At 42.6% G+C, this 21,116-nt stretch overlaps 1 protein-coding gene and 1 long non-coding RNA gene across 5 annotated transcripts in view; one reads left to right on the top strand and one right to left on the bottom strand.

Moving 5' to 3' along the window:
* Positions 1 to 21,116, top strand: part of myo16 (myosin XVI) — an 88,388-nt gene that overhangs the window by 34,825 nt on the left and 32,447 nt on the right. For all 4 annotated transcript variants that reach the window (XM_061691375.1, XM_061691373.1, XM_061691376.1 and 1 more), the window contains exons 8-23: positions 2,796 to 2,871; positions 4,317 to 4,467; positions 4,551 to 4,701; positions 5,414 to 5,524; positions 7,579 to 7,644; positions 8,338 to 8,465; positions 10,555 to 10,660; positions 11,253 to 11,370; positions 11,990 to 12,137; positions 12,212 to 12,329; positions 13,115 to 13,232; positions 14,633 to 14,704; positions 14,819 to 14,960; positions 16,273 to 16,345; positions 20,050 to 20,202; positions 20,765 to 20,965. In XM_061691375.1, the coding sequence (XP_061547359.1) occupies positions 2,796 to 2,871; positions 4,317 to 4,467; positions 4,551 to 4,701; positions 5,414 to 5,524; positions 7,579 to 7,644; positions 8,338 to 8,465; positions 10,555 to 10,660; positions 11,253 to 11,370; positions 11,990 to 12,137; positions 12,212 to 12,329; positions 13,115 to 13,232; positions 14,633 to 14,704; positions 14,819 to 14,960; positions 16,273 to 16,345; positions 20,050 to 20,202; positions 20,765 to 20,965 (1,932 nt within the window). The remainder of the gene's footprint in view (positions 1 to 2,795; positions 2,872 to 4,316; positions 4,468 to 4,550; positions 4,702 to 5,413; positions 5,525 to 7,578; positions 7,645 to 8,337; positions 8,466 to 10,554; positions 10,661 to 11,252; positions 11,371 to 11,989; positions 12,138 to 12,211; positions 12,330 to 13,114; positions 13,233 to 14,632; positions 14,705 to 14,818; positions 14,961 to 16,272; positions 16,346 to 20,049; positions 20,203 to 20,764; positions 20,966 to 21,116) is intronic.
* Positions 6,223 to 12,336, bottom strand: LOC133410338 (uncharacterized). Its single transcript, XR_009769546.1, has 4 exons — positions 12,178 to 12,336; positions 12,007 to 12,091; positions 8,353 to 8,499; positions 6,223 to 8,204 (listed from the first exon to the last, which is right to left on the bottom strand). It is a non-coding gene; the product is annotated as an uncharacterized LOC133410338 (long non-coding RNA).

Genomic DNA, 21,116 nt, shown 5'->3' with positions numbered 1-21,116 from the left:
ATCCAAGTATGCGCTGCTTTTCAGAATCCTACATTGCTAATCTGTGCATCCAACGACACTCCATGCAGCTCAGCTTACCTTCTGGCTTTAACATGGTAGCAGCGGCGGCACACCCGTGGGGGACGCCAGTGTTACTCCATGACGGTGCCTCTGTGTGTGTAATAGTGTTTCAGACACCGCAGTCCAGCCGACTCTGGCCGTCGCTTGAAAGTGGCTCTGGCTCTTCACCCATCCTAGCTGTTCATGTCATGAGCGAAGAAACTCAGTCCTGGAGGTTATTATTTAAATTAGCCCTGGTTATGCAACAGTGGGGTGGAATTGCAGTTGTTTAATTTTACGCTTGATGGGTGGGTCGGCTCTCTAGAGACGCAACTATTTGTATTCAAGCCGTTAAAAAGTCAACTTTCCACAATATGTCCCCTTTAAGATAAGATTATTTCCATTAATTTTCATGAATATTTTGATGCATCTGACTGGAAAATCTTAATGGAAGAACCAAATTGGCTCTGCTCCGCTGCATGGAATTATGATGAAAAAAAAAAAAAAGAGTAAACCAAGTCAAGTGAAAAAGCAAAACAAGAACCTAAAGTAAGTCAACATGAATAATCAGTGCAGTGCACTCATTCTGACCAGCAGCTTCTTTTGCATCATTTCATGTTTTTTTAAATTTTTTAAATTTTTTTATTTCTGTCATTGTAGTAATTATTAGTGCTCAATTTGATACCGAGTGATGAACTGGGACTTTTTGAAAATAAAAATCCAAATTAAACACTGTGATCATTCCAAAAAGAATGATTGGCATACGTTAGTTTCAGCCTTGATTGACAGTCACCGATTTGGGGTTGCGTGCGGTTTCAGACTGATTCAGGGTAAAGGGTACCTTAACATGAAAAAAAATACGTTTTAATGGAAATATGCCAGTCAATCATCAAAACCGGTACCCCTGTTGGCACTGGCACACATACAGTCTACAATCAATTGTTTTTTTTAGCGCTGCACTACTTCAGTATTTTCTAGTACAGCGTCGAAGAGATGGCCGTCATGATGCCGTCGCTCGTATGGCAAGAAGGTCGTAAGATCCGTCAGTACTGTCATTGGAGTCACGCGCACCCGAAACAAAATGTACTGTAGCTGCTTTTCCGGGGAGAATGAACACATATAAAGAGTGCACCACACACAGAAAAAAAAGAGTGTGACAGATGAAGATACAATGAAAGACAGATAGAAGACGAGTGCAGGTCAAAGGTGACAGTCACTGTCACATCAGTGTGTTCACGAATGAGCACTGTTGCGGGGGGGGGGGGGGCTGGTTCTTCCCTTCTGACGTGATGGCTCACTATGGCATGAGGGGGGTTCTTATTAGAAGTGTCACATGTCAAATCTGCTGCAAATAATGGCCCCTTCTTTCATAGATGTGGTGTCTCCATCAAATAGAGGCCACAGTTATCCCTCAAGAAAAAAAAAAAAAAAGCCCAGCAAACTACCTTAGTTCCTGGGCGTTAGTGTTCGCTTATGCTGACAGCTGACAGCCACGTCTACTGTGGCGCATAACTACTCTCTATCGCCAGTCACACTTAGATTAAGGTAATGAATTCCCTTGCAGAATTCAAGATGGTCTTACAGTATGCGGAGATAACTTTGACATATAATCTTTTTTATTTTGTTGTGTTTGAGCTAGGGCTTATCATTGATTTTTTTATGGAATAATTCAAGTTTATTCTTCAGGACTCTTGTTTTTGCGGCTTTTGGAGTTGAAAATGTGTCCTTGTTGAGATGCACCGCTTTCACTAACAAGATGGTTGTTAACCCAGAGGAGCTAGTTTTCAAAAGCAGGGTCGTTTTGGTCAACTTAGCGATTTGGATCCGATATTTAGCGACTTTTCCAACCTCGTTTTTGCTGAACGTTGCCAAACACGCTTCCCATGACTCTTACGCTTGCATATGGATCAGCCAAGCCATGCAGTTTCCATTTAAAATGTTAATTTATTAAGGATCATGTTTACATGCATATTTTGACTAAAGGGGCATTTTTCCAAGCGGAAAGACTTATTACGTGTAATAAATAAATACATAAATAAGAAGACTGTATCTTATTTTTTTGTGGAAGTACAAATACGGGTACAACAAACAAGTAATCAACAACTAATCCATTATCAAATTCAACAGCTATTTTGAAAATTGATTTATTGTTTAGAGGCATTAACTGCAAATTGTCCAGATTTCGGTCGTCTTCCATAAGACATTTGCAAACATTTGATTTGACTGGAAAAGAATGATCAACATTGTTGCCTCTTTTCTTACTTATGGACCAAACCAGTCAATGAATCACAATCAATTTATGTTTGTTCATTTTCTGCAGTCAACTTGAAAGAATGTGCTGTGTTTGACTAAAAGAAAAGATTTTTAAAAAATAAATAAAACTCCTCAATTATTCGAACAAATAAGCAAAAGTTCGTTGCAGCCCTAAAATAAAGTAAAAAAGGTTGTATTGAAAAATGTCACTGTCCTTTGCTTTTTCTGTAAGCTAAAGTGAAAAAGTAGAAATCAGATTTATTTATTTATTGTTTATTTATTTTTGTGTAAAAACACTTAGCCCTAGTTTGTACACATAAATGCTAATAATATTACTAGACGCCTCCCCCATTGTGCAATTGAGTACATAAAGGCCCCTGGCCACTTTATGAGGAAATACATACGTCCATTTATTCTGGTGCACTCCAGTATGAAATATGGCACTTCTTGCTGTTTTAAAAACAAGATGTATCACAAGAGAGCGTTTCCTCCATCCCTTACAGACGAGCATCGTTAGTCAACTCCTGAGGCATGGCGCCAACCCCACACTGTGGAACTGCAACCAAGACAAGCCCTCAGGTGACACACATTTGCATACACGTATAAAGTACAGTCCGTATACACACATCGTGCAGCTTCAAGAGGCGGAGTGAAGCAAACAGAGAAATGACTGAACCACCTGAGCCAATGCTTGGCTTTGACAATCATATTAAACAGACACAAAAAAGATCCTGCTTCATAATCTTGTGAGCACATCGGTGTGTATTTACAAGAGATAATTAGTCTTCCAGTGGAAAAATCTCACTGACACCTTGCACATGTCTGTTTTCACTTACGCACAATGTTTACGTTGGATGTTAGCGCTAATCAATCAGACGTGACTTGATTTATTTAAGAATTGTGTTATAAATTTGCACGTAACTGCATGTGATTTTTCCTATATGAATGAATATACGTTTAAATTTCAAATGTTCACGTCTCACCTCTAAACTTCCCGCTGTGTAAAAGCAAATACTGCGTTTGTCCGTGGCCGTTTTTGTGTGGGCCCGCATCAGTCTGGCCAAAATCAATAGCTGCCCTCTCGAGCTTGTGGGCTCACAACGCGCATGAGACAAGCCCTTTAGAGACTTCCACGAATCCCCCTCCCCATCTTTCTCCGTTAGAGCCCTACATCCTTTCTTCAGCTTCTTTATGAGGTACGGAAGGAAGTGATGAGAGTCAGGGGGGTCGTCAGCTGAAATGAAGCCATCCATGTCCAATAACCCCCTAAGTGGTGCTTGAGTGTAAAATAGTTCTACTTCAGGGCACTCAAATTTCTCAGTCCATAACATGTTGAAATATAGGAGTTAGTGGGAGAGATTCTTTTTTTATTTTTATTTTTATTTTTTCACGTCATTATTAGTCTCCTGCCACTTTTAAGGCTTTTTCAATACTTAAAAATGTGCCAAATTTGCCCCCTATCTTTGTCTATAGTAATTAGAGTAATAATGATAATAGTAATAATAATTTGCGGAGTGTTCGCAGCGTCATTATTGCAGTAAATATTTGAATGAAAAACCCTCCTCGGCCGTAAATATGAAACATTAAAATGCAAAACAGTTAGTACATCAGTAGCTGAACGTTGCTACTGACGTGACGACGTAATATTACGGAGCCCGTCGGTCGTAACCTCGACATGTCGTATGCTGGGATCGTCGTGAACTGAGGAAGGACCCCCTGTAATTGGGGTTTTCATATAATGGCGTGTGGGCGGATTACGGCAGCAAAGTTTGATGCCTTGCCATAAAAACACGAAACTGTAATAAGTCAGCGCCACGCGGCCCGCAAGAGCCTGTCCCGCCTCAAAGAGATTCACAGACGCTGGATACTGGCAGAAATGTACACAATAACTCCGCTCCTGATTCTTCGCCGTCCGCTACACTTAGCAACTTACGTACACTCCCGGGAGGACTACTAGGGTCCCATTCTTCACCGCTCGCTTTCTGAATGCTTCTTGATTTTGATTTTGGCTCCAATGTCCTAAGACATTGCCGCATCAGAGCACATAGCGGACTTGCTCCTGAATGGAGAGGCGAGCTGGCTGCAGAAGCTGAAGGACCCCTGCGCCCCTCTGCTCTCCACGTCCCAACGCTATGACGGCGGAGCACACGACCTCAACACCCCTGTCAAAAACCTGTAGGTTAAATACGAAATATGCCTTTATCTGCCTCCTGCCCCGCTTTTAGTCGTGGCAATCACAACTTTAATAAACCTGACAGGAACCCTCTGGGCCTCCCCATGGCTAAACGGGACAGCCTCCTAGAGAAGTGGGCCATGTTCCGAGAGGCGGGTGGGACGCCCAGCCGGCGGCCTTCACTGGAAAACATCCTGGATGGCCCTTTTGTCTCAGGAACAACCAAATTGGAACAGGTAATTTGCTTTCGGACTCCTCAGAACACAGACACCTGCAGTCTACTATGAGCTAATATGAGCCGATCCAAGAGTTGAATCTATATTATTAGGAGTAAGGCGTTTACTTTAAAGATTTCAAATGTTACATGTTTTCGTATTGGTTTCAAAGCATACAACATACGTACGGGCAGCACTGTGGCGTAGTGGTTAGCATGTCGAGAGGTCCTCGGTTTGAATCCCGGGTTAGGTCACCCGTCCTTGCGTGGGTTTCCTCCAGGTATTCTGGCTTCCTCCCGCATTCCAAAAATATCAATGTTAGAGTCACTGGAAACTTTTAAATGGCCCACAGGTGTAAAGGTGAGTCTAATGGTTGTTTGTCTGCATGTGCCCTACAATTGGCTGCCAACCAGTCCAGGGAGTACCCCGCCTCTTGCCCAAAGTCATCTGGAATAGGCTCCTGAGGACAAACTCTATAAAGTAAACGGATGTATGGGCAACGCACATACAGAAGCACTTTCTGAACTTTCATGAACTTCAGCTTTACAGATGCCAGGTTTGTGTTGTGGTCCAGACATATACCCTGACATAGCGATTAATTAATTGGGACATAAGATCTATTAGAATTGCGGTGCCGTTTTGCTGGAGGATATGTTCCAGACCCAACCTGCGATATAGAGACGCTCTAAGAAAAATATTTATTGATATTGCAGTTGTGTGTTTCTCTCCTCAGGTGAAGCTGATGCCTCCGGCGCCCAACGACGACCTGGCGTCCCTCAGCGAGCTGACCGACAGCAGTTTGCTCTATGAAATGCAGAAGCGTTTTGGCAACAACCAAATATATGTAAGTCTTTACTTTGGTTTCGGCAGGTGTACCTAATAAAATGGGCACTTTGTCGCCCGGGTTGTCAGGTTTAAAGACCACGTACTTTTGTCGCTTTTTGACCACACCGCTGTCTGTCACTGCTTTTAGGGAGCAATAAAACACGCAACCTATACTTGTGACAATGAAAAAAATCAATACCAATTGGATCGATGGGGGGAAAAGAAATTCTGTGGTTACATTCAGCGCTAAATTGCCTTCATCTTTCACAATTGCGCCCATTTTAAATACACGCTATTTCCTCGTCTTCTCTATGTAGCAAAACGCGGACCTACATGGCACACACTGAATGTGTTTTATTGCGGCGCTCCATATGGGTGACAAGGTGGTCCGCAACGGGGGGGGGGGGGGGGGGGTACACAATAGAAAGGAGCAATGACATCTAATGAGTGTGAAGAGAAAATGACTATGCTGGGTAAAATGCTGCAATCACGGCGACGTCACAGCACGCTTGCTGCAATTGAGTGTAATTGCACCTTCAGGGACAAAAGGACACGCTCGCACTTTGTGATCCAAGTGTGTCAAGCAAACACGGTCCGCTCAGCCTCCGATTCCAAATGCTGATTTGCCTTTAGAAATGAAGCTGACATCTAATCCATGTGACCTGTTGTTTTTAATAAATGACATTTCAAGAAACATCGGAGCAATGCAGGACCAGATCCAGCTGATGCAGCTGTTTTCTTTATTTTGTATTTAATACAGAGTAGTGATTACATTGCAAAAATATTACAAGACATATACATTCTAATATAATATAATACATACAGTAATATACACAGTAGTATACATTAGAATGTATATGAATAAACTCCCAGTCTGTTCCACTTTGCCAATCTTTTATTTAAAACATTTTTTCCCCAAAGGAAATAAAGGACATTAATTAGCCCGTTCCAGGGTCAAATTATTTTTCCCTTAGGAAATCATGGAAATATAATTAGTCCATTGCAGGGTCAAACTATCGTAACCGTAAAGACTTTTTTTTTCTTCTTTTTTTTTTAAAATACAACTTTAACATACTTAAACAAGTGTAAAATAAGTTAACCACTGTAATATTAATAATTGTAAAAACAGTCTTAAGTGACCACTGAGGAGGGCATAATAAGGCATCTCACAGATGCGCTTAATTAATTTGTTTTAAAACATTATCACTCAAGCAAGAAGCTAAAGAAAAAAGAAATAGCATAACCAGTCATATGATACAGTTGACAGTTTGACCTCCAACTCACATTTGCCAAATAATTTCCAAATTGTCCAACTGACGTTTTCCGTATTGCATGTCTGTATTACTTCCTGTTCCTGGCGGCTCGTTTTTGTATTCCACAAACTAACAAGTGACAGTGCGAACGTGGCGTAACCAGTGATGAAAAATCCAAGAAATGTCGCAAGCCTTCTGAAAATGTACAGTAATATATATCACTTGTGATGTATTTTTCTTCTAACTATGCACGTCTGTGTTGTTCACCACATTCCCATTGGATGAGAAATTGAAATAAAAAAAGTTCGATGCCTATTTTAAATGTATCCTACCCAACAATTGCCTTGATTAAAAGAAAATGGGACAGTGATGGCGTGAGGACAAAGATGGCGAGCGCCCCATATGCTCCCAGCAGGGTGGTCGGAGATGACATTTTGATGAGGGTTCTTTCACCTGCTGCCAACGGACCGCTAACCACCCCGTCGCTCAGCGGAGCTGCTGGGGACGACCGTCATTAACAATAGCTCGACGGTTCACTACTGGATTGAAAGTTGTTCACCCTCAGGGACACACTAGTAAACCTCGTAAAGACGTAACGTGTTCAGGCCATCGACCTTGAACCAGCAGGGCCAATACGCTCTTGCGGCTTGCAAAGCTCCGTTGGGACTCTTTGCTAGAGAGCAGAGTGTAAGGCCTCACTTTAAAAGGTTCCAATAGTGATACATTTTTCCAAATGTAAGTATACACTGTGTAGGAAGGGTGCATATTGACATATGCATGTCATACTGACATGAATTTTGTTTGTTTGCCTCTGTTGCAGACTTACATCGGACACATTCTTTTGCTGGTCAACCCAAACAAAGCGCTGCCCATCTACTCCACTTTGGTAAGCTTTTAACAGACCTCAACGTTATCAGACTTACAGGAAAGACCATTAGACGCTCTCCTGTGCTGTTTCCCCAAAATTACAAAAATGACATTTTAATGAGGCGGATATTTCAAGTTGTCCTTGAATTTGTCCTAAACTGTAAACATGCTTTTCCGTGGGATAGTCCTTGCAGTGCACATTAAAAGTAACACAATAATGGATGTCGGCTGTCTAATAGAGAGACATAAACATGTGAAATGGACTTTGTGGTTGATTAATAATGCATTCTTCCTGTCATCAAAGCACAAGCATAAGGCTGACTGTGCATCAAGAAATCCAAGGGTGGAGCCACGTGCGGGGCCCGAAACTGAATTTTGAACAAATGCCACTCTCAGTAAATTACACAATGAGCGCTGCACGTTATTCCAAATGGCACTTTTGGAGGATTTGGACTGGATCGGAGGAGACATCTTCTCCTGCCAAGCTCCGTCCCTCTGGGAGGTGCTCGAAGGACATATGTCACAATATGTGCGGTCTGCTCGCTGTCTGTCACCCTCTCACTTCTGGTGGGCTGCAGCCTGCTTGCACCAGAAACCAGATGTCAGATTTGTAAATTCACAGAAATATAGTACAGAAATAGTGTCGAATAAGAGTCCAGAACCTGATTAAAAAGAGCGCCACAATGGATTGTGTCTGTTTTGTCTCTCTCAGGTGAGCCAGTTGTACCTGAGCTCCACAGGCCGCCTGTGCTCCTCTTTGCCCCCTCACATCTTCTCCTCGGCAGAGAGAGCGTACCACATGATGCTGCAGGAGAGACGACCCCAATGTTTCATCCTGAGGTACGTGTCCCGACACGAACCGCCCTAGTTTACACTGAGGAAAAAAGTCAGCAGAGTGAAATAATTAGAAAAAAAAAAAAAAAGATAATAAAGTCCGCTCATTCTGTTTCAACACCTGTTAAACACCCCCCCCCCGAGAGATAAATAGTTGCGGGTCTGTTCAGTGTTCACACACTGATGATTGTGTGTTTGGAGCGCCTTTGTACTTGGCCTGACGGCGGCAGCTCCTTCATTGCAATTATGCTTCGCTGCAGCTCCCCGGTAGCATTCCTGCTGAGTTGTAACCAATCTGGCAGTGAGTTAATGCACCATGGCCACAGGCTATCCATCTCTCTCAATGCACACACTTGCGCACACACACACACACACACACTCAGACATACATGCAAGGACCTTTGACCTTTCTTGTCCTGCCTTTTGCACTCTCTTTTTCTCACTTCTTTTTACTAAATAGTTCACTTCTTTTCACTAAATAGGAGATTCGTGTTTTTGGTTAGTCGTTTTTCAAAAAGATAGGAGATGCGTGTTGAGTCCAAAACGGCGACAGTCATTCCGGATATATCTCGGGTTAATGTGAAAAGAGCACTCTGAGCCAATATAGATTGCTTGGACAAGTTTCTTTTAAGATGAATGTGGTCGGTGGTCTGTCTTTTCTTGTTTCCCAGTTTGTGTAGCAGGCGGCTGCACATTTGAGTTGGTTATTGGAAATATGTTGATGCCTTCTTGACCTTAACCTTAAGGCTCGATCCATCATCTACAATCCAATCCAAAGCGATGAGCCAAAATATCTCCCCTCCCCTAAGACTCGAAACTGCAATCGGTGCTCCCAAGAACCTGGCCCTGCACACTGCTTCCATGTTTACAGACATTCAATCAACAGTCATAATCCCCGAGGCCAGCTCACTAACCAAATGCCCTTGAAGTCTAAAATCTGGTCAAAGAATAGACCCGGGATAAGACTTTTTGGACCTCACACTCAGCTGAACTCGGTGCAGGAAATACACACTGACAAAGCGAGCGGCGCACTGCTGTCATTAGGGAGGTCTTATGACCTTCTGCAGCCATCTGCTGCTGCTGCGCATGAATGTGTAGTGACATGGACCGCGGCAGTACCTTATGTCGTACGGCAGGCCTCGAGCAGAGGATGCGCCGCGGCAGCGACTTTATGCGGGCTGTGCTGACCACTGGAGCAGGGTATGACACAAGCAGGCGGTGGACAAGGTGTAGGATGGTGTTTGTTTTTTTTATTTCTTTTTTTGTCCTGATCGGCTGTTAGGTCAAGCAGAATGGAAAATCTGTATCCCTTTTATGCCGGAACAGTTTTACTGTGTCACAGTGGAGTTTTGAAGCTTCCGCTGTGGTATTATAATTGAGGTTTAATGAGAATCAGACTTGGATCAGTCGAACAGAACAACGTTTCTAGAAGGCAGCGAGAAACAAAGCCAAAAGACAAAGCACTAATTGTAAACAGGATGAGAGTAGTAAATCATGACATTATCGACAACAATGAAATATTAAATATGAGTGTTGCATGGGGCTGTTGTGCGACACCCTGTGAGGGAAGGACAGGACAGGATAGAACAGGACAAGGGGAGGAGAAGAAGCATGCAGGACAAGGGTCGTGAACCCGGCTGGACAACTGAAGTGTGGTGGCATTAATTATGTAAATTATAAAAGTCTACAGTACGAGAGGTCGTGTTATATTCTTCTTAAGCGTTTGTGGTTGTTTTGACCAGAATGGGAGATGAAACACAGGAGGCGCATTTTCAACACTACCTTTGCATAACAAGTCTGTCAATTGTTTTTCAAGGTTTTGAGGGTTTTTATCATACAAAGAGTGGTTAAACAATTTTTACAATTGTGTGACAGTTACAAATATTAAAATGTTGCCTATGCAGTTAATAAATGTTTTATGATCCAACAGTTTTCCATTATTTTCATATGGGAAGTGTTTCACTGTACTTTTTTTTTTTTTTTAATATTGATGGCAATACAAATGTATAAAGATGATTTACTAAACATCACACGACTTAAAGAATAGACATTAAAATTCTATCTCTCACTGTCTTCCTTTGTGTTTTTTTTGTAGTGGCGAAAGTGGTTCAGGGAAAACGGAGGCCTGTAAGCACATCGTACGACACCTGACAGTCAGATCCGGCCCCAAAGGCTTCGCACTGGAATCCAGAATGAGCCACGTACGTTCGGATCTGGCGAGAGGGTCGCGTCAGGTCATCACGGGCTACCACAAAACAGAAACATAATTTGACTGCAATGCACAGAATTTCATTGATAGGGGTACTTGTTTGGAGCAAAACAAAAAACAACAGGAGCAGGGGGAAATTGTTTGAGTGTGTATGGATGGAAGATTTCATTCGCAGGAATTCTGCTCATGCATTGACCAAAAATCTCCATTTCAATCCAGGGGGGCCAGTGTATGTGAGTTTTGTCGTCATGAATTCCCTTTGGTTGCGGTGTCATGACGTATTTGCCGCTCTTAAATCCTGCTCGGCTCTCGCCTCTCGGCTCTCGGCTCTCGGCTCTCCGCTCTCCCGGCTGCGTGTAGCTCGTGAGAACAAGCGCTATGTTCCGCGATGAAGTCATCCTCATGCAGCCGGCCATATCTGGGTCAGTGTGCTCCCTTATCGTCTAGGGACAATTCGGCATACTACGCCAAACTGTGCTTGGCTATCTAGCCACGATATAGATGCACACTGACACCTGGCGGTAGGAAGTCAAACAGGGCGAAGCATGCACTTCTAATCTCATCTTTCATTTTGAATGATGCAGGTGAATTGTATTCTGGAGGCTTTTGGGCACGCAAAGACGGAGAAGAATAGCAACTCCAGCCGCTTTATCAAGCTGTTGACCATCCAGTGCTGTGAGAAGAGGACGACGCTGCTCAGAGGTCATTCATACAACTTTTAAAACGCCACCTGATTTAATTTCATCCCTCTTTTTGTTTACGGCATACACGTAGTTGAATTCCGAATAAATGACCATCGTGTGGTTTATTTATTTTTTTTAAAATGTTGATATTAAATTTGTATGTATTTATATCCGTATGGTGGAGTAAGTTTCTTTCTTTCTTTCATTTATTCATTCATTCATTCATTCATACATTTTACCCTTACCAGACCCGATCTAATAAGATCCAATTCTACAGCGTAATTTTTACAATACAAACTTTAAAACAGTTATTATTATTATTATTATTATTTTGCTAGTATAGCAGTAGTTTTGGCGGTAGTAATATTCTTTGTTTTTTCTGTATGCCATGGAAATATGTTTGGGTTTTTTTGAAGTTCTAAATGCAGCAAAGAAACTCAGTCAGTCACCAACTGTTTATAGTTTTGTGCGCAATGGCGTGAAACTCCAGCAGGGGGAAGTGAAAGCTCATATTTACAGCGAAACATGCCTACTTTCCTACCAGTTATTTTAAACCATGAGAATAGGCTTGTCTTTGTCTCACACCTCGAATGCACTAAAACAATTGTCATTCATGTGAATGTGACTTGATGTTGTAGCGCGTGTGTACACGTACATGCTGGAGAAGTCTCGTGTGGTCCAGTGTCCTCTTCAGCAACACAGCTTCAACATCTTCTACCTGATGGCTGAGGGTCTGTCCCCTGAGGAGAAGAGTGCACTTTACCTCAATAACCTCTTGGCTCATAGGTGTGTTGTCATAATGATCCCAAACAAGAGCGTTTCTGACCATTTTCAATGCATCTTAATTATTCTTTGTGGAGGTATCTTAACGGGGGACTTCCGGGGGGGATCCCTCTTGCGGCCGCTGCGTCTACGGAGAGCAGGGAGCGTCTCGCCGCTGTTAAGCAAGCCTTTCAAGCTGTGGGCTTCAGCAAGCAGGTATCGACTGGCTCCACATTTTGAAGCCATTTCCTGTCAAGGTTATTGATAAACATGAGCTTTATGCTGAAGGCGGTCTTTCAAAAGGAATGTGTTATCACTTGCAAAAACAAGGACATTAATATACAGTGCAACTGACTGTTTACTGTCAAATACGTGTCTCAATGAGCTCCAATACAAGAAATATAGTTGTTCCCCCCCCCCCCCCCCCTGGTTTGCTATTCAGCATATGGCGTAAAGTTTCGCATACTTTGTTTAGCTTGATTTATTTTAAATAAGGTGTCAAACTCATTTTTTGTTCTGCGCCACATCATAGTTAGGATATTCCGTGTCTGTTATTCAAACGTTTGTGACGTTTGTCGCTTCGTGAACTTCAGGGGGTACAGTTAAACCTGGAGTTGTGCCATCATGCGGGTTACCTACCTCCCCACCAGCCAGAAGTGTTTTTATATACACAAGGAAATCATATTCAAAAGTAATAATTAACTACATCACATAGCCAGCACATTTGGACAACGTGAGAATAAACACTCAATGCAGCATCTGCAGCTAGAACTAGCTGTTGATATTCAGTCAGATTTAGACTATAGCTCGGCGGCTGTCAGGATACGACACATCAAAAAAAAAAAAAAAAAAAAAAGGGGGTATCCTGGGCATTTTCAATGCAAATTATCTTGCAAACCCGATTAAAGTACATCAAAGATTACATATTGAAAAAAAATTGGAATTCAAATTTCACGTGTCCCTTTACGTTACATTTTGTATCATCTCTGTGTGTCAACCAGGACGTGGATTCCGTATTCACGCTGCTCGCCGCCGTGCTCCATATTGGGGATCTGCGTTTCACTGCGCTGACGGACGCTGATGGCGCCTTCCCTTCTGACCTGCAGCTGCTTGAGAGAGGTCAGTAACCAGCAAATGACATCATGGTACTGAGCGGGTAAGCGGGCTGATGTCGGGGGAAGACATGAGGTCAACAAAGCAATTCTGGCGCATTGTCACTGTTTTCTTTACTTTGGGCTCTGCTGAGAAATCCCCTCATGATTCTTCCTGCTGCCGATCGATTTAGCAAGAGCCAGGCTTATATGATGTCATCACGATGTCGCACGCGCTCAGCACTATCTCCAGTCATGCTCGTCTTCACGGATTAAAATGATCTCAGAGTGCATTAGGTATTCAATTGAAATTAGTTGATATTTTTGTTTGTTGGTTTCTCAAGGAGTCGTATTCTGGCCACCCGAAAAACAAGAATAAAGTCATGATCGTGTATAGAATAAAAGGATTTTTTGGGGGGGAGAAAAAAAGTTGGAGGTTTTCCAGATAAAAAGTCCTAAATAGAGATAATAGATCAAATAGATAGTAATAGATATTATATAAGTAGTATTATATAAGTAGTAGTAATGGATAAAAATGTGTACAAGAATAAACTTATTTTCCGAGGGGAAAAAAAGTCATCATCTTATGGGCATAAAGTTGTGCATTTTTGAAATGTTTTTTTATATTTTCAAAATAAATAGTTTTATATTTTTGAGGGGAAAAAAAGTGTCATTGACAGGCATTATAGTATATTTTTAAGGAAGAAAATGGAAAGAAATTTTTATTTAAAAGTCATGTTTTAGAGATAAAAACGGACTATTTTCAAGATTAAAGTCATAACATTGCATGTATGTCATGAAATACTTGTTAGTGTTTTGGCACATCAAGATCCGATTATTATCACGGCTGTCGCAGTAGCCAGTCTTTGAAGTAGTCCATAATTATCGTGGCATGCAGTTCCTTCGATCATGCTTCCATCCGCAATACCAGGGGTCTAATTGTTCAAACGCAGCCATTAATTGCAGCACCATTGGACTTCAGTGTCATTGGTAGTGCTATGCCAAGAGTATGCCGACAATACGTCTGACTACATGCCACTCCCACATGTGCAGAAAAGTATACCATCTCGTTCTTTAGCAACAAAGTGCAGATCCGAATAAAAAATGATAAATGTGCAGATAAGGGATTTATTTTCCATTCTTGATGTTACAGTCCGCTTGCTTTGGGGTGTTGCAAATACCCAACAGGATCCAGTGGATGGACCTGTGGTCTTATAAGTTATACAGTAAAACCTTGGTTCACAAACAAATCGGTTTTCTGACAAATCTTGCTGCGGTTCATGAACTATGCTTTAGTGGTATTGCTTTTCCGGCATCTCGAGTTCAAGGAACTATGTTGAAGTGAGTGGAGCACAGTTCTCTCCAAGTGAGCAACCGAGTTTTGACTGCACTTCTACATTTCTTTCCTGGTGCGTTCTGCATCCACAGTGGCTGGAATGCTGCAGGTGTGTTGGAGTGACTTAAGCAGCGCCCTCACCTCCGATATTCAGTACTTCAAAGGTACACCATTTGGTCTGTGCATGCGTACCGTCGATAGGCCTCCTTTAACATGAGGCGCGTAATACCGTAGCGTCGTCAAGTCACATTTTAAAGAGGCGCTGCCTTCCGTGTCAGGTGATGTGATCACCCGACGTCACACGGTGGAGATGGCCCAGCAGTACAGGGACCAACTGGCCAAAGCTATCTACGGACGACTCTTTAGCTACCTGGTCAACTGCATCAATGACTACCTGCAAGGACACGACGACAGCGTCGGGTAAGGAGGCTGTGATTCTATATACAACTACTACGATGGTCGCTAGGTTATATTTCCCTTTTATTTATTTACTAATTGTGGCCAGAACGCCAGGCAATGCATCATGGAATACATTTACATTTGTTTGACCATTCCCCTTTTAAGGGGCCACAACATACCCAAAAACTCAAACTTTTTTTTCCAGCGTGTGTACGCAAGTGAAAGTAGTCGCATGACGGGGCACCCCAGAACTCACTCAGCAGCACCCCCTGGTAGGCATGTCTATCACAACAGGATGAGCGGAAATGTCTCAAGGAACCCACGTGCCATGCGGATTGAGATTTTGTTTTAAGACGTTTTAAACATGTTTTTCTGTTAGGTTTGTCAAATGAGGCGGGGAAAAAACAAAGCGTCTCTTCTGTGTGTAATGAAAAGCGGACTTTGCGGTCACGGGATCGGGCCCCTTAATCATCCCTTTCAGCATCACTGCGGTGCGTGCTCACTAGTTGATGTCATTAAACTCGGGTTGTAACATTTACTCAACCAGAACGTGTACATTTAACTGCCGCGCGCGTATCATCTATCCATTCCCTCTTGCTGTCTTAACTGTGGTTATTGCACAGCACGCATGGAATTAACGCTGAGGTCAAAGCTTTTGCAAAGTCGTTATGTCAAAATGGGGGTCATGTCAATCAAGACCCCGCCTAGCACTTTTTAACTACCTGTCATTAGTGCTTACTGGATTGGTGCTTAAGTTTCCCCAAAAAGCAGCCTAAAAGAGGGGACCCAAAGGCAGTCATTTCCCCTCGGCACATCAAGGCCGGTGGGGTGGGGGGTGCGGGAGGGGGAGGGGGGGGGGGGGGAGACGGTCGGCCGAAAACCTCCCGCAAACTCGCTGCGGTGCAAAGTGCCTCAAGGCACGTGTTGACATTGCGATTTAACTGGTAGTGCGGCATCATATAGTTTGCCTTGCATGACATGCGAGGAATAGTATGTACTCTCAAGAGAGAAATGGAAAATTCAGAACAACACGCTAGAGGAAGGTTTGAGGGAATGTTTTTTTTGTATGATACAAACACATACACACGCAAAATTAAGAGGCGCTGCGCTGTTGTTATTGTTGCCGTTAAGTCTTATCTCACGGAGTCAGATAACTCAAGTTCATCTTGTGCAATGTTTTTTGCCTTGTCTACATACAGAGAAAAAGAATGTTCAGTGTCCATGGGACACAACGAATGCAAATTCTGTATGAAAGAAGTTGTTAATCTTGATGCATGTACAGTGTTCATGAAAGTATGTTTGTTATGCTTTTCTATATTTGAATATCTTCCAGTGACCCTGCCTTAGAAATTGCAATCCTGGACATCTTTGGTTTTGAAGAATTTCAGAGGAACGGCTATGAACAGGTTAGAAAATTGCTCCTCTTTGTTTTAAGATGCATTTAAGTATTTTGTTATGTTTAAATGTTTTATTATATCCCAGCTGACTTTGGGCGAGAAGCGGGGTAAAACGTGGACTGGCTGGCAGCCGTTCAGACGTCACACATAGACAAACAACACGCCAATGGACAATTTAGGGTCTTTAATGAACATTTATTTTTTGGGAAATGTGGGAGGAGGCTCCAGTAAAAAAGGCCGCACGAGCAACAGTCGAGACAAAGTCGAACCCAGAATCTCAAAACAGTCAGGCAACCGTGTTGTCCAAATCAAAAGCAGCTGGGAAAAAAAGGCTTATAGGGAGTATATAGTTAATTGTTATGCATGTTTGTTGTTTGCGCATGTGGGGAAAGTTTAATATTGCATTCTTTGTGGAATAAGGGAACATTTTAAGAGGACTTCTTAGAAAATAAATTACAGTTTACTTAGGGGGGGGGAACAAAACAACCTTTTTGTATTTCCTCAAATAGTGCGTGTCCCTCGAATAGATGCTGTGCCCCATTTAGTGCGTCATCCACTTGATACAAGAATCAGCAATCAACAATAGATGCCTCGCTTTTCCTACCAAATTGAAGACAAAATTTGGCTAATGACGTCAATTATGTCAATTCTGAGAATTACACACACGGGGATTAAAGCATTCACTGCTGTGCCCATTTGAAGCGAAGCATTGCTAACCAACACATCAGCACCTATTGAGTCACGTAAACTGTCTCTCAGTTTAATTAAAGCGTGGAGTCTTACCGCATGTGTGGAAGCGTCTTTGATGAAGATTAGCATTCCAATCGACTCTGACACGTTCTTTCCTCAATGTTGTGTGTGCATCCATGTTTATGTTCCGGTAACTTCTTTTCACCTGACATAAATGATGATATACAGTTAGCATTTTTTAATATATCACATACTGTAAATTCTGTTAGATTTTCAAAAATCTGAATAAGAATCATCTTTATTTTGCCAAGTATGTCCAAAAAAAAAAAAAAAAAAAACACAAGGAATTTACGACAACAGACAGAGAATACTTTTGAGACATAAAGACACTGAGAAAAACAGTCGCTAAGCAATAAAGGGTTGCTCGTAATCTGGTAATGCCGGTACAATATTTAATTTTTTTTTGACAATTCTGCAAAAAGATGCATTCTTCTAGCACGTACAGCAGTTTGAATGACTAATATAGCAATAGTCCGGTGCAATGACCATTGTGCAAAGGGCGCAGAGACTTCAAGGAATGTATGCAGTTTAAAGTGACCAGTAGTGCGATAATCTGGGACAATGTCGATTGTGCAAATGTTGCAGATACTCCTCAGTCAGTGTGCAAGTGGTGCAGATGCCACTCTGGCATGAGTGGCCAGTGTTGGTCAACAGCAGATATGCAAATAGTGCAGCGTGGCGAGACTGCTACAGTGAGTGCACGAGTAGTATATAATTGGCCCGACAGAAATGTCACAACAAACTCAAGACAAAAAATTGGCAGCATGTTGCAATGGAATTTTAAATGAGCTGTTTAAGAAGTTGGTGGCAAGACGGAAGAAGCTTACAAGAAGAATACAGTACTTATATTGTATTTCATTTTTAATTTAACAGTCATCTATTATGCAACTATTTGGCCAATTCGAGCTTGAGACGTTCAGAATATTAACACGCTGACATGATTGGCTGACGGCTCCGGAATGTAGTTTAATCATTTCCAAAAAAGTGTGACAGTCGTCATCTCCCTTGGGAACATTTTTAGTCTCTAATTGCAACGAATCATGTGAAGCCTGTGGTTGACTTGGCTTGACTTTTGCTCGTCCTCACATGACCCGACAACCTCAATAACCTCAGTTATTGTGTGTGTGTGTGTTTGCGCGGTGCGCGTGTGCGCCTATGTTCATCATCACAATGGCAACAACACACCTACATCCCCACATCCATGTGTAAATGATTTCAATGTTGTGTATTACGACAAAGAGGGTCTGAATTTTTATATATTTATTTTTATTTCCCCTTAATGGATAGAACAAATAACCTAGCGCGGCGACTTAAGGCCATTTTACATTCTTAAATAAATGTTAATTGCTGATATCTGCACTTACATTTTGGAGATGAAGCAAATATCTCACTCAATATATGTGTTTTGAAGTCAAATAAATTATTTTGCATTGATAGTTTGAAAATACTGTTGAAGACTAACCGAAACACACATACTGTACAGGCTACACATCTACACAATGGTATTAAAGACTGAATGTGTTGTTTTTGATACAGTAGAACACACCTGCAATTTGCCTGGATTTAAAAAAAAATAAAAATAAAATCATATATAATGAAAATGGAAATGATCCATTATCTTTTGTATGTCTTACTGCAAATTATTTTTGTGGAGTTTATCTGCGTTTCACTATAACTGTTTTGTTGTGTGAAGTGCTAATCCCTGTAAACGTGTGTTTGTGTGGACTCAAGCACACTTAGCATGTTCGGGCTCATTGTTTCTTCCTGTCACGCGTGTAATTTGTGCTGAAGCTTGAACGTACTGTACTGTACACGTTCAACTCGATTGTCTGCAGTGTAAACATACCATGTGCTCATTTCGGCACGCTTTGTCAGTAGACTGTGGCCTTATAAGACCTGTAGGGATTTAACATAAGATAGCAAGATCTTTTTCTCAACACACACTTTCTACTAACTATTGCGGCAATACATTGGTTATACCACACGTATTCATACTCTGTTCGAGTGCGGCGTGGCCAAACATGTCCGACTGCCGACGTATTGGCATTTCTCGATCTCGCAATCGACGTGACAAGCCGATATCCACCCTCAATTTCTATCGTCTACTTGACAGCTGTGTTGATCTCGAAATCCGAAGTGATGCAACGCCACCAACTGAAGTTATTAGTTGGTTTACAAACCTGAATTTCACAGGCAAGCTGGGCGAGACCCTCTTCCACTCTGACCCAATGAAAAATGTACTTGATGAATATAAATGTCGTGGCAGTATGCCGCTGGTTTCCACAACAGTGAATGAGTTAACGAAAAAAACTCGAATCCCTCCTCGTCGGCTCGCGCGCGTCAGTGACGAACAAATCCTCACAATCTTGATATGTTTGTACACACACGCGCCGACCGACATACACTCAGTCACACTCCACACGCACGGCATGATCAGGGTCATTAGTGCTTGTTAATTAAAGCTGCGTGTGTCTGTGTGTGTTGTACCTGCTCAGCACTTTGCTAATGAGCTAACTCAGTCAAGCATCTGCTGAGATGCAGTCGCTAATAGAGCAGACAAACACAGATGAGAGGCAAACGGGAGTGCACTCACCTGTGTTCCTGAGTGCACTTCTAGACGCGCGCTTGTTATCTGCAGGCCTGTCCTGCGCGTGTTTGTAGTTTGCAGCCGCGTCTGCGCCGTCGGGTCACATGACAGGCCGTCGTGGTCGTGGACAGGATGTACAGCGCGGGAACGTGTTGTTTTGTTTTTTTTTAAGCGGCCATTTACTCTACGTGTGAGCTCGGCCAGATATGATTGCTGGAGAGTTTCTGTACTTCTTGTTCGTTTCAGGGTGTGTATAGTTTTGTCATTTACATCCCATGGGGGAGCCCCCGTTTTCTAAATTGTGTTTGTGTATTGGTGTCAAAGCAAGAGACCCCTCTCCATGCACAATGAATAGTTAAGTGTGTGTATATTCCAGCTGTGTGTCAACATGACCAACGAGCGACTGAGGCGCTATGTCTCCGAGGTGCTATTCCAGGAGGAGCAGGCTGAGTGTCTGCAGGAGGGCATCGCCATGGAGACCCCGCCGTCCCCCAGCAACCATCCATCTGCTCTGGACTTCTTTCTCCAGGTCCTGTCAGTTAGGGCGTGCTCGCACTAAACTAGGCCATTCGAACCGTGCTTGGGCCCACCTGACACCCGAAGCCTCTCATATTTGGCTAGTGCGAGTGCAGCCGATGCGTACCCAAGACGGAAATAAACACAGCGACTTGAAATAATCCACAAAGTCCGAATAAAAGTACACTCTACATTTGGGCTCAAATGTACCTACCCTCCATGTACTTGTCACAGAGTTCATGCGATGACGCTAACTACCGCCGTGCACAACCGAATGAGTAGACGTAATACGCATTTCAAAAATATATATAAATAAAAAGTCCACATCACCCTCAGTCAGTCATGCACAGTCATGTGCGCACACTTTATTTTCATTTAATCAAGTTCAACGGTCTTCCTGCCACTTATTCATCATGTTAATTGTCACCTTTCATGTAACGCAGGGGAAAAAACTAATCTAATTTTTAAGACCCAAACCCAAGTTTTCGACACATGGCATCTTAGCTCAGTAGATGTACGGTCGTTTGTGTCTGCAGTTCATGACGTAAGAACGGCGGTGTCTCTTTGCGATCCAGAATCCTCAAGGACTGCTCAGTGTGTTGGATGAGGAGAGTCAAAGTCTCCGGCCGACGGAGCAGAACCTGTACAAGAGGCTGTCCGCCCAGCTCGGGTCCAACCCGACGCACGGCCTCTCCTTCACCACCAAGGATGGCAACGGAAACCCCCCACCCAAGGATCAAGGCCCCACCTTTACTATCCGCCACTATACCGGACAGGTGAGAAAAATCATGTCAAGGCTGGGGAATCCGTTGCAATTTGGCAAATAGCATTATATTGAATGCACCTGCCTTGAAAAGTTACATCCTTGTTGGCAAAAAATAATATAGTGCTATATTAGTAAATAGATACTCAATGCTTGACTACTCA

Source organism: Phycodurus eques, chromosome 12 (genome assembly GCF_024500275.1).
Source record: "Phycodurus eques isolate BA_2022a chromosome 12, UOR_Pequ_1.1, whole genome shotgun sequence".
In the NCBI taxonomy this organism is placed as follows: domain Eukaryota; kingdom Metazoa; phylum Chordata; class Actinopteri; order Syngnathiformes; family Syngnathidae; genus Phycodurus; species Phycodurus eques.
Note: the sequence above shows the minus strand (reverse complement) of the source record. Positions and strands in the feature narration are given on the sequence as shown.